General features: G+C 40.8%; 1 protein-coding gene across 3 annotated transcripts in view; it reads right to left on the reverse strand.

Moving 5' to 3' along the window:
• PRKCQ (protein kinase C theta) overlaps positions 1 to 12,728 on the reverse strand; it is a 186,793-nt gene that overhangs the window by 96,625 nt on the left and 77,440 nt on the right. For all 3 annotated transcript variants that reach the window (XM_045462522.1, XM_045462521.1, XM_045462523.1), the window contains 3 exons: positions 11,424 to 11,533; positions 10,591 to 10,708; positions 1,542 to 1,702 (listed from right to left, as the gene is read on the reverse strand). In XM_045462522.1, coding sequence (XP_045318478.1) covers positions 1,542 to 1,702; positions 10,591 to 10,708; positions 11,424 to 11,533 — 389 coding nt within the window. The remainder of the gene's footprint in view (positions 1 to 1,541; positions 1,703 to 10,590; positions 10,709 to 11,423; positions 11,534 to 12,728) is intronic.

The following is a 12,728-nucleotide window of genomic DNA, read 5'->3' on the forward strand; positions in this document are numbered from 1 at the left end:
AAGCATCCCCAAACCAGCCATAGCCGAAGAAGCTGAAAAGGCAATTTCCATCTCTATAATGGGCTTTCAATTTTTGGTAACAGGTTATAATTGCACATTAATTGGTACTAAATTATAATGAAGACTGGCTTTAAAATTGCTTATTACACAGATTAACAGCAAATGAGCCTGCTGTGTTTCATATTATTGTGGAAATGAACTCAAAGAATTAATGGATATCAGCTAGTTTGCAGGGCAGAATGCATTTTGCCAAAAGCAACGCACTGGTGTTTAAATCCAACCCAATTGCGGCACAATGTCATTCAGCTGTGGTGATGCTTATTTGCATTCTAGTTTACTATTAAATAAACTGGGTGAGTTTCCCAAAGTCTGGTGAGCAGGTGCAGAGCATATTGCTGGCCTTGGATACACAAATTTATAGAATGGTAGTTTCTGGCTAAAATTTTCCTAGGAGTTTCATCCAAGAATATAAAACAATGAAGGGAGCAATTAATACAGTAGATATCCTTGGCATCTAGAATAACCTCAAGGCCTGTGTTCCATGGTATCCCTTTTTACATTTGCGAACTTGAAAATTATTTTCCATCACTGACAGTTGATGGTTAAATTATGTCATCTTCCTCCTTTTCTTCTCGTCTTCTGTGACTGACAGAGACAGCCCGTAACTTGAGTGTGTGGCAGGAAGAATTTAGAGGAGGGACTTTCCCCCATGAAACTTTTCTCATGACTTTCCAGCTACAGCTTTGTTATGAACTGAATTGTGCCCCCTCCAAAAAAATGTGCATGCCAAAGCCCTAAACCCTAGTACCTCAGCATGTGACTATATTTGGAGATACGGTCTTTACAAAGGTAATCAACTTAAAATAAGTTCACTGGGGGGCTAGTGTCCTTATAAGCAGAGATTAGGACACAGATACACACAGGGGGACGACCATGTGAGGACACAGGGAGAAGATGACCATTTACAAGCCAAGGAGAGAGACCTCAGAAGAAATAACCCTATCAACACCTAGGTCTCAGACTTCCAACCTCCAGAATGATAAGAAAACCAATGTCTGGTGTTTGAATAACTCAGTCTGTGATACTTTGTTACATTAGTCCTAGCAAACTAATGCAAGACTGAAGACATTTGCTAGGAAAAAAATTGCATTCAAAGGAAAACAACTCTCCAAGTTTGAGAAAGTAGCAAAAGAGAAATAACAACCAAAAAAAAAAAAAAAACCCCGTATGAAATAGAAACTATAGACACTGGCTGAGGCAGCTTCCCGTTTCTTTGATATCCATATACATCACACTCATAAGTGTATGGGATATACACCTTTGAAGCAAAATGGCTTGGGAACAATGATTCCCAGGAAGCAGAGGCCACTATCCCCTAGAGTTCCAGATTTCCTTTTAATCAGACCTCTCTCTACCCAGTCAAAAAATGTACAGGAATGCTCTCTACACACCCACAACCTGGTCTGCTCCAATGAGTTCAGGAGCTTTGCTTTTCAATTCCTGTTAGTTGGTCTGTAGAACTCTACAGCATGGTATCATACCTTGCCAAAACTTCCTTTCCCCAACATTTTGTGCAAGATGAAATCCTCAATTTTTAGCTTCATATGTAGAGATGGTCTTTCTATGTTCGGTTCAGGTTCTGGACGATGGCGTATGTTCTCCATCCCATCCAAGGGAGACTCCCAAGAGATTCCCTGAGGCTCTGAAAATAGCAAGCCAGTGGTTAAAAGTAAACAAGGAACAATGGAGGGGGCATTTTAGCTACTTTGAGAACACTTTCTCTTCCACTTCCCACTCTGAGGCTCCATCCACAAAAATGGGGGGGGGGGGGAAGGTCCCCTGCAGGGCAAAGGCAGCACCTTCCTCCTGTGAGCCTGGCATTTGGGGCGTGGACTGCATCTCTTATCTACTCAACTGACTGAGAGAAATTTCATTTTAAGGAACATTCCAATCAGCAGAAGTCCATACATGCAAAACACATGAGCGCTTTAAATAATGTCAAATCATGGACAAATAGAGATTTTAACCAAATTTGAGGAAAAATGATTCTCAGCTACTTGCATGGCTCACAGGCTCAGTGGCATTGATTCCTGTGGCTTCCACGTGAGGGATCAGGAAATGAAAAGCAGATCGCTGAAAATCTGAATCACATCATCCGTCCCCACATTCAAGGTCAGCCAATTTATTCCTCACCCAATGACAGAACAGGTGCAGAAAACTTTTTGGAACCTTCCTCCTACCCCCTTATAACATTTCTTTCCTTTTTTATTGAAATACATTTGACACACCATATTGTGGTAATTTAAGGTGTCCAACATGTTGACTTGATACATTTATATATTGTGATATGATTGCCATTTTACAGCACCTCTAGCATATCACATAATTTTGTGTCTTCTTTGTGGCTGGAATGACCTTTTTTATTTTCAGTCTCTAAATTTAACTTTCATCTTCTCCTTAAGTCCAAGGAAAATAATTACAGGAACCGCCCATGTTTTGAAAGCTTGCATTTGTCACTTTGCTTTTGTGAAAGATCTACATCACTACCTGTTTTTGCCAACCAACCAACCAACCAAACAAACAAACAAACAAAAACTGGACAGGATTTTCTCTTTTACAGAAAAAAGAAACATGCAAACAACATTCAACATTGGTGTTGCAGTGAGCAGACAGAGCCAGTGCACCAGAGCAGTGAGAGTGGTGCCATCCAGCCCCTTACCCGGGATCTGCACTCAGCACCTCGGCATCCAGCTGCCAGAGCTTTGAACTGTGTGAGCATCTGGGCCTCCATTAGCAACATGTGTTCTAAGCTATCAGAAAGCTTAAGGTGGTTTTTGGTTCAGGGAATACTCGAAAACTGTTCCCTGTAAATTAATGGTAATCTATGCCATTCCGGCTTCCAAAAGAGTTCATAGGGAGTCATGCGGAAGATGGCAGAAGGATTACCTCATTCCCTGGGCACACCAAAGCAACAGCTACATCCCTACAACTAACACAGAAAATGACCTGAAGACTGGCAGAACACACCTTCCACACTTGACTATAGACAGGAGGCCACACTGAGAAAGATAGAAGGGGCAGAGACGTGGTTGGGAACCCAACCCCTGTGAGTCTAGCCACAAATGGGAAGGGCACCACAAGCACAAGGAAGTCAGAGGATCAGACACCACAGAAGGCATCCCTGGCATGGGGAACCTGTACTGGGAAGGCAAGTCTCAATAACATTTGGCTTTGGAAAACAGTGGGGCTTAAAATTAGGAGCTTTAGGGGCGCCTGGGTGGTACAGTCGGTTAAGCGTCCGACTTCAGCCAGGTCACGATCTCGCGGTCCGTGAGTTCGAGCCCCGTGTCAGGCTCTGGGCTGATGGCTCAGAGCCTGGAGCCTGTTTCCGATTCTGTGTCTCCCTCTCTCTCTGCCCCTCCCCCGTTCATGCTCTGTCTCTCTCTGTCCCAAAAATAAATAAACGTTAAAAAAAAAAAAACTTAAAAATAAAAAAAAAAATTAGGAGCTTTAAAAATCAGCCAGGCTTAACCCTGGAGAGGGCAGGAGGGTGATAGGAAACTGAGTCCCTACCATAAAGAACGTAAAGAACCACCATAATAATTTGACCCAAGACAGCACAGAAGCAGCAGTTTAAAAAGTTCCGGGGGGTATAGATGAAGGAGATTTATTGACTACTCTTAGAATGAGTGCTGGAGACTCAGGGATCTTCCCCTTCCTAAGCCTAGATAGCCATCTATCTTGCAAGTACCACATGCCCTGCCCTAGCACTCACCTGTGGACCTGCTCCATTCAATCTGTACACCCTCCAAAGCAGATATTGCCCCACCACCCCCAACTGGAAGCCCCAGTAGGGATCAGTACCACTCCAAAGCAATTCTTCCTCTGGGGTTTAGGGGAGATAACCCCACACACCAGGCACCCACAGTGCCAACAGCTCAGTCTCTAAGGGCAATCCCTGCCCCTCAACGTACCTGCAGCAGTGACAGAGATGCTAACTGCAGACAGATAGGCTGACTACTGGCCCCACCCACCAAGAGCCTCACGACAGCTTCAGGCAGGCCTCTCAACAGCATGGGGAATAAATCTTGCCCTGTGTACCCACAGCAGGCAAAGTGGATCAGTGCATCCAGCTGGGCTACAGTTATGGCTCAGCCTCAATAGTAGGATGTCCACAGCCCACCCAGGGACACCTCTAGAGTTCCTAATTCTGGTGGCCAGGGGAATTGAATTACATGACACCAATGGACTTCTTCTGATCAAGGCCACTACCCTCAAGACCAAGAGATGTAGCTGAATTACCTAATACATAGAAACTAACACAGACACACAAAATGGGGAGATGGAGGGATACGTCTCAAATGAAAGAATAAGATAAAAATCACAGTTAAAAAGCAAAATGAAATGGCAATAAACAATTTGCTTGATAAAGAATTCAAGGGAGTAGCCATAAAGACACACACTGGGCTTGAGAAAACAGTAGATGAGCTCAGCGAGAACCTCATTAAAGATGCAGAAAATATAAAAAAGAACCAGTCAGAACTGAAGAAGATGTAACTGAAAGAAAAAAATACACTAGAGGGAATCAACAGCAGGGAATGCAGAAAAACAGGCCAGCAATCTGAAAGAGAGAGTAATGGAAAGCAACCAAGCTGAACAGCAGAAAGAAAAAAAGAGCAATAAAAAATAAGAATAAGTTAAGGAACTCAGCAATACCATCAAGCATAACATTTGCATTATAGAGAATGGGAAGGAGAAGAGAGAGAAAGGGGGGCAGAAAATTTATTTGAAGAAATAATAGCTGGAAACTTCCCTAATCTGGAGAAGGAAACAGCCATTCACATCCAGGATGCACAGAGAGCCCCAAACAAGGTGAACCCAAGGTGGTCCACACTGAAACACCTAATAATTACAATGGCCAAAAGTAATGATAAAGAGAGAATCTTAAAAGTGGCAAAAGTACACAGTTACATACAAGAGAAATCTCATAAGGCTATGAGCTGATTTTTCAGCAGAAACTTTTCAGGCCAGCAGGGAGTGGCATGATATATTCAAAGTGCTGAAAGAAGGCGCACCTGGATGGTTCAATCAGTTAAATGTCTGACTCATGGTTTCAGATCAGGTCATGATCTCAGAGTCATGTGATGGAGCACCATACTGGGCTGCATACTGCGCATGGGGTCTGTTTAAGATTCTGTCTCTCCCTCTACCCCTCCCCCATGCTTTCTTTCTCTAAACACACACACACACACACACACACACACACACACACACACACACAAAACAAAACAAAACAAACAAAAAACAACCAAACAAAATCTAAAATGCTGAAAGAAGAAAACCCGCAACCAAGAATACTCTATCTAGCAAGGCTATCATTCAGAATAAAAGAGAGAGAAAGAGTTTCCCAGACAAACAAAAGTTAAAGGAGTTCATCATCACTAGGCCAGCTTTACAAGAAACTTTGAAGGGAATTCTTTAAGTGAAAATAGAAGGCCATAATTAAAAGAAAATTATGAAAGGATGAAATTTCACTGATAAAAGCACATGTATATTAAAGGTAGTAGATTAATTACTTACAAAGTGAAAAGGCTGGTTAGAACACAAAAGTAGTAAAATTATATCTACAAACATTAGCCAAGGTATTCACAAAATAAAAAGATGTAAAACATGACATCATATACATAAAAGGTGGGGCAGGGGTAAGAATTTAGTGCTTTTAGAATGTGTTTGAACTTAAGTGTCCATCAACATAGTATAGACTGTTGTACACATAAGAGGTTATATATGAACCCAATAAACACAAATCAAAAACCAATGGTAGATACACAAAAAATAAAGGGAAAGGAATCCAAGCATAACACTAAAGAAAGTAACCAAATCACACTGAAAGAGAGCAATGGGAGAAGAAAACTACAAAAATAGCCAGAACAATTAACAAAATGGCAAGAAGTACATACCTATCAATAATTACCCTAAAGGTAAATGCACTTCATACTCTAACCAAAAGACAGACGGTGACTGAATGGATTAAAAACAAAAGACAAACAAAAAAACAAGACCCATCTATATGCTGCCTACAAGGGACTCATAGCCCTAAACACACACACAGACTGAAAGTAAAGGGATGAGAAAACATACTTTGCAGATGGAAGCAAAAAAAAAAAAAAAAAAAAAAAAAAAGCTGGGATAGCAATGATTGTATCAGACAAAATAGACTTTAAAACAAAGACTGGATCAAGAGACAAAAAAGGGCACTACATAATGATAAAGGGATCAATCCAACAAGAGGACGTAAAATTGTAAATATGTATGTACACAGTATTGGAATACTAAATTACATAAAGCAAATATTAGGGATATACAGGGAGAAATGGACAGTAATCCAATGATACCAGGGACTTCAATACCCCATTTACATCAATGGATAAATCACCCAGACAGAATGTCGATAAGGAAACAGTGACTTTGAACATGTTAGACCAGATTGACCTAACAGACATGTATAGAATATTCCATCCCAAAGCAGCAGAATACACATTCTTCTCAAATGCACGTGGAGCATTCTCCGGAATACATCACATGTTAGGCAACAAAAAAGTGTCAATAAATTTAGGGAGACTGAAGCCATAGCAAGTCTCCATTCCAACCACAATGGTATGAAACTAGAAACCAACTACAAGAAAAAAATCTAAAAAGCCCCACAAACACACAGAGCTAAACAACATGCTCCTAAACAATGCACGGATCAACAAATCAAAGAAAAAAATCAGAAAATACATGGAGACAAATAAAAATGAAAAAACAATGATCTATAATCTTTGGGACACAGTAAAAGTAGTTCTAAAAAGAAACTTCAGAGCAATACAGGCCTACCTCAGAAAACAAGAAAAATCTGAAATAAACAACCTAACCCTACACCTAAATGAGCTGGAAAAAAAAAAACCTAAAGATAGTGGAAGGAAAGAAATAATAAAGAGTACAAGAGAGGTTGCCTGGGTGGCTCAGTCTGACTTCGGCTCAGGTCACGATCTCACAGTTTGTGAGTTTGAGCCCCACGTCAGGCTCTGTGCTGACAGCCCAGAGCCTGGAGCCTGTTTCCGATTCTGTGTCTCCCTCTCTCTGCCCCTCCCCTGCTCGTGTGCGTGCGCGCTCTCTCTCTCTCTCTCTCTCAAAAATAAATAAATAAATAAAGAGTTAATACCTATTCTTCTCAAACTATACCAAAAACAGAAGAGGAAGGAAAACTTCCAAATTCATTCAATGAGGCCAGGATTACCCTGATACCAAAACTACAAAAAAAGAAAACTGTAGGCTAATATCTCTGATTAACACAGATGCAAATATCTTTAAAAAATATTAGCAAACTGAACTCAGCAATACATTAAAAAAAGTCATTCACCACAATCAAGTGAGTTTTATTGCAGGGATATAAGAGTAGTTCAGTATTTGCAAATCAATCAACGTGATATACCATATTAAAAAGAGGAAAGATAAAACACATGGTCATCTCAATAGATGCAGAGAAACCATTTGACAAAATACAACGTACCTTAATGATAAAAACTCTCAACAAAGTGGGTTTAGAGGGAATACCCCAATGTAATAAAGACCATACATAACAAACCCACAGCTAACACCATACTCAATAGTGAAAAACTAAAAGTTTTTCTCTCAGATAAGGACAAGATAAAGATGTCCACTCAAGCCACTTTAATTCCACACAGTGCTAGAAATCCTAGCTGCAGCCATCACACAAGAAAAAGGAATAAAAGCCATCAGAATTGATAAGGGAAAAGTAAAACTGTCACATTTGCAAATGACATATATTTGGAAAAACCTAAAGACTGCATCAAAAAACCTATTAGAACTGAAAATGCAAAGTCAAAGAATACAAAATTAATATACAGAAATGTGTTGCATTTCTGTACACTAATAACAGAGTAGCAGAAAGAAAAACTAAGAAAACAATCCGAATTACAATTGCATCAAGAAGAATAAAATAAAAGGAAGAAACTTAACCAAGGAGGTGAAACCTGTACTTTGAAAACTATAAAACATTGACTAAAGAAACTGAAGTGACAGAAACAAATGGAAAGATATTCTGTGCTCAGGGATTGGAAGAATTAACATTGTTAAAATGTCCATACTACCCAAAGCACTCTATAGATTCAGTGTAATCCCTATCGATATACCAACAGCATTCTTCACAGAACTAGAATAATATTAAAATTTGTATGGAATCACAAAGACCTTGAATAGCCAAAGTAATCTTGAAGAAGAACAAAGCTGGAAGTATCATAATCACAGATTTTAAGATATACTACAAAGCTATAATATCAAAACAGTATAGTACCAGCACAAAAGCAGACATATATATCAGTGAAACAGAATAGAGCTCCCCTAAATAAACCCACACCCATATGGTCAGTGAATCTATGACAAAGGAGACAAGAATATACAGTGGGGAAAAAGAGTTTTTTTTTTAACAGTCCTTTCAACAAATGGTGTTGGGAAAACTGAACAGCTACATGCAAAAGAACAAAACTGGACCTCTTTCTTAAACCACACACAAAACTAAACTTACAGTGGATTAAGACCTATGTATGAGACCTTAAACCATAAAACTTCTAAAGGAAGACACAGGTAGTAATATCTTAGACATCAGTCTTAGCAACATATTTATGGATGTGTCTCCTAGGCAAGGGAAAGGAAAGCAAAAATAAACTACTGGGACTATACCAAAATAAAAAACTTTTGCACAACAAAGGAAACCATAAACAAAACAAAAAGGCAAGGTAGTGAATGGGAGGAGATATTTGCAAATGCTATATCTGATGAGGGATTTATATGCAAAATATATAAAGAACTTGTACAACTCAACACCGAAAAAAAAAAACCAGATTAAAAAATGGCCAGAGGATCTGAACAGACATTTTTCCAAAGAAGACATGCTAATGGCCAACAGACACATGAAAAGATGCTGAACATCATCAATCATCAGGGAAATGCAAATAAAGATCGCAATGAGGTATCATCTTAAGCCAGTCAGAATGGGTAGTATCAAAAAGACAAGAAACAGCAACAGTTGGTGAGGATGTGGAGAAAAAGAAACAGTATGGTGGCAGTGGGAAAGCAAACTGGTCCAGCCACTGTGGAAAACAGTAGGAGGTTCCTCAAAAAATTAAAAATAGAACTACCATGCGATCCAGGAATTGCACTACTGGGTATTTACCTAAAGAAAATGAAAACACTAGTTCAAAAAGATATACGCATTCCTATGTTTATTGCAGCATTATTTACAATAGCCAAGATATGGAAGCAACCCAAGTGTCCATCAACAGATGAGCGGATAAAGAAGCTGTGATATATATACAAGGGAATATTACTCAGCCATAAAAAGGAATGAGATCTTGCCACTGTGACAACGTGGATGGATGTGGAGGGTATCATGGTAAATGAAATAAGACAGAGAAAGACAAATACCATACAATTTCACTTATATGTGGGATCTAAAAAACAAAACCAAACCAAACATTCTTTTTTTTTTTTTTTAACGTTTATTTATTTTTGAGACAGAGACAGACAGAGCATGAACAGGGGAGGGGCAGAGAGAGAGGGAGACACAGAATCGGAAACAGGCTCCAGGCTCTGAACTGTCAGCACAAAGCCCAACGCGGGGCTCGAACTCACGGACCGTGAGATCATGACCTGAGCTGAAGTCGGACGCTTAACCAACCAAGCCACCCAGGCGCCCCCAAACATTCTTAAATATAGAGAATAAACTGGTGGTTGCCACAGGGGAGGTGGGTGGGGGAGTGCGTGAAATAAAGGGGATTAAGAGGTATAAAATTCCAGTTACAAAAAAATAAGTCACAGAGATGAAAAGCACAGCATAAGGGATACAGTCAATAATAATATAATAACATCATTATGGTGACAGAAAAACTTGGAGTAATGTACAGAATTGTTGAATCAATATGTTGTACACCTGAAACTAAGTCACACTGTATGTTAACTATACTTCAATTAAAAAAAAAAAGGTTTCACAGGAATAGTCTACTTTAGGATAGTGGGGAAAACCTATATTTTATAATGTATGTTGAAACTATTCATCTCCCGGATTCATGTGGGCATATCTTCTCATGAACTACTTTCAGAAAGTAGGCTGGGGAACTTCCATGATGTCATGTATGTTGAGGCACCACTAGTCTTCCCTTTTCTACTTTTAACCTTCCCCAAAAAGTCTCAAAGGTATAGAACAGGATGGCCTACTGTGACATTCCCACCATTGAAATTCATGGTAGATTTATTTTGCAAAACCTTTTAACAGTGACAGGAAGTAACATTCTAAAAGTTAGGAAACGTTTGCAGCCCTACTGTAGACCTATATCCCATTCTCTCCCTGCCCTCACCTCCCACCCTCTTACAAAGGTTTCCTAATGGGGCATATTTTGGTTTCACTTCCAAGACGTAGGAACCTCCCACCTATCAGACCAGGTAAATGGAGAGTTGAAATCTAGAGGACTCCATTAGGGCTGACCAAGATTAATTGCTGACAATGATTCTACCGAGGATCAGGATAGCTACCTTTTTTCCCAGATGCTGGTACACACGGCAGCCTTGCTTCACCTTTTATGGAGCACGGGAGACCAATTTCAACGGGACCTTCTCTGAAGATGTGTTCACTATCTCTTAAGCAGCGAGCCTAGATTATAAACAAAGAGTCAGACCACCCACCTACCCACCCGCTATGGCCCCATCAGCTCAGCCTGCTGTCCTCGGGGATGAGATCCGTTTAAGAATCCTAAATGCATAGATAACCAACATCCTTCTTTCCCTCAGCATTCTTTTAGGATCTCATATGCTGTAAGAGTCTACCTATTATATTTTATACACGAACAGGCACATATTCACTTCCTTCATACTTTTCCAGCGGCTAACTGGTTTCTCCTATACTATCTACATCATTTGGTCACAATTAAGAATGGAAGGTTAATGGATGGAAAGAGAGCTTACAAAGGCAACACCAAGAGGGTTTGTTCTTAGATACAAAAATTCAATTCTAGTCCTAGTGCACGTGAGTAAATGGCAAGGCAAAAGTTGCCCTCGACTCAGTGTTCCTCGACTCTAGCCAGTAGATAGGTACAAAGCTGGTAATGAATCCTCAATGATTTCAGTGAATTTGTTTCTGCCCCTGCTCATGCCACAAAGAATTTAAGATCCTAAAAATATCTATAATACAAATGCATGAAGTAAATTAATATCTCTGAGTGGGGATATGGGCATAAGGATGAAAGTCAGAGGCAAGGCAAATGCTCAGAAACAGACTCCATATTGCTCCACAGATCAAAGGGAAGGAGGACTCGAGTAGTCCTTGCTAAGTTGAAACTGGAGGAACTTAACCTAAAAGCCTTTCCTACCTGTTGAGTGCTCTCAATCATTGCCAGTGCTTCGGCCATCAGCTTCTGATTTATGCCACAAAGGTTGGCCACCTTTGTCTGGCATCTGTGATGTACGTTCATACCACATGCTGCAAAGGAGAAAGAGACACTGTGAGCCAGAGGAACAGAACTCACTGAGCGGACTTTGCACAGGTCTGCTTCAGGTACACGTACATTGAAGAACGATTGGCAAATCCCTAGAGCCATCTTCCCAGCAGCAGGAGACACTGAATACAAATAAATGAGGGCAGCGCTTCTACAATGCCACCACACGTCCACCTCCCCTTCCCAAGACTACACACACAGACCAGAGGCTCCTGGATGTGGTGCTGGGGAAGGACTCCCACCAGAGGCAGAAGCAGAGCTTTGCTGACAGCAGAGGAAGGCTGCTGTTGGTATGCATTTAGACTATGCCATTGCTGAGAGACTAGCACCGATGCTGGCTCTCTCTGGTGAAAATGTGCCATGCCAGGATAGAAGGTGGTTCACTTCCACTCTAGATTGGAGTCCAAGTATCCCCTTCCCCACATGGGGTGCAAGGAGCTTCCCTCCCCTCTAGGCTGAAGCCTCAGCCTGCATGCATGGTGGGTGTGGTCTGTGCTTTGGGATGGGAGAGGGGAGAAGGGAAGTGGCCTGGAGGCCATTCTCCCCATATGGCAGAGTTGGGCTGGTTGAACCAAATGATCTAGCTCTAAGTCCTATGATTCTCGGGGAATATTCCAATTTATGAGTCTTGAAAAAAGTGCAGTGAAGGTCCACCCTCCACTTTCTGTGATCCCGTGAGCCTTCCTGGATTGGGATGTGTGTGGACCAGGGCGTCTGTAGAAAGACAGCTACTACTTCAAGTCATTGGTTTAGAAAAATGAAATTCTGCTTATGAAACACTGCTATTACAATAAAAAAAAAAATCTAACGTAAGATTTTCAAACTCCAGCTGATAGAATTCTGTTTTCAAGTCCTATTTCATTCTGTCAAGTCCATCAGTAGCATTTGTTATAACGGCATTAGGCAAGAGAGGCTATAAAACAACGCACTTTTACTCTGACCTTTTTTTTTTAATGTTTATTTTTGAGAGAGACAGAGACAGAATGCGAGTGGGTTGGGGCAGAGAGAGGGGGAGACACAGAATCTGAAGCAGGCTCCAGGCTCCAAGCTGTCAACATAGAGCCTGATGCGGGGCTCGAACTCACAAGCCTTGAGATCATGACCTGAACCGAAGTCGGATGCTCAACCGACTGAGCCACCCAGGTGCCCCGTACTCTTACCTGCTTATTAACCCATTTG

The sequence above is a fragment of the Leopardus geoffroyi genome, chromosome B4 (assembly GCF_018350155.1).
Source record: "Leopardus geoffroyi isolate Oge1 chromosome B4, O.geoffroyi_Oge1_pat1.0, whole genome shotgun sequence".
NCBI classification, from domain to species: Eukaryota; Metazoa; Chordata; class Mammalia; order Carnivora; family Felidae; genus Leopardus; species Leopardus geoffroyi.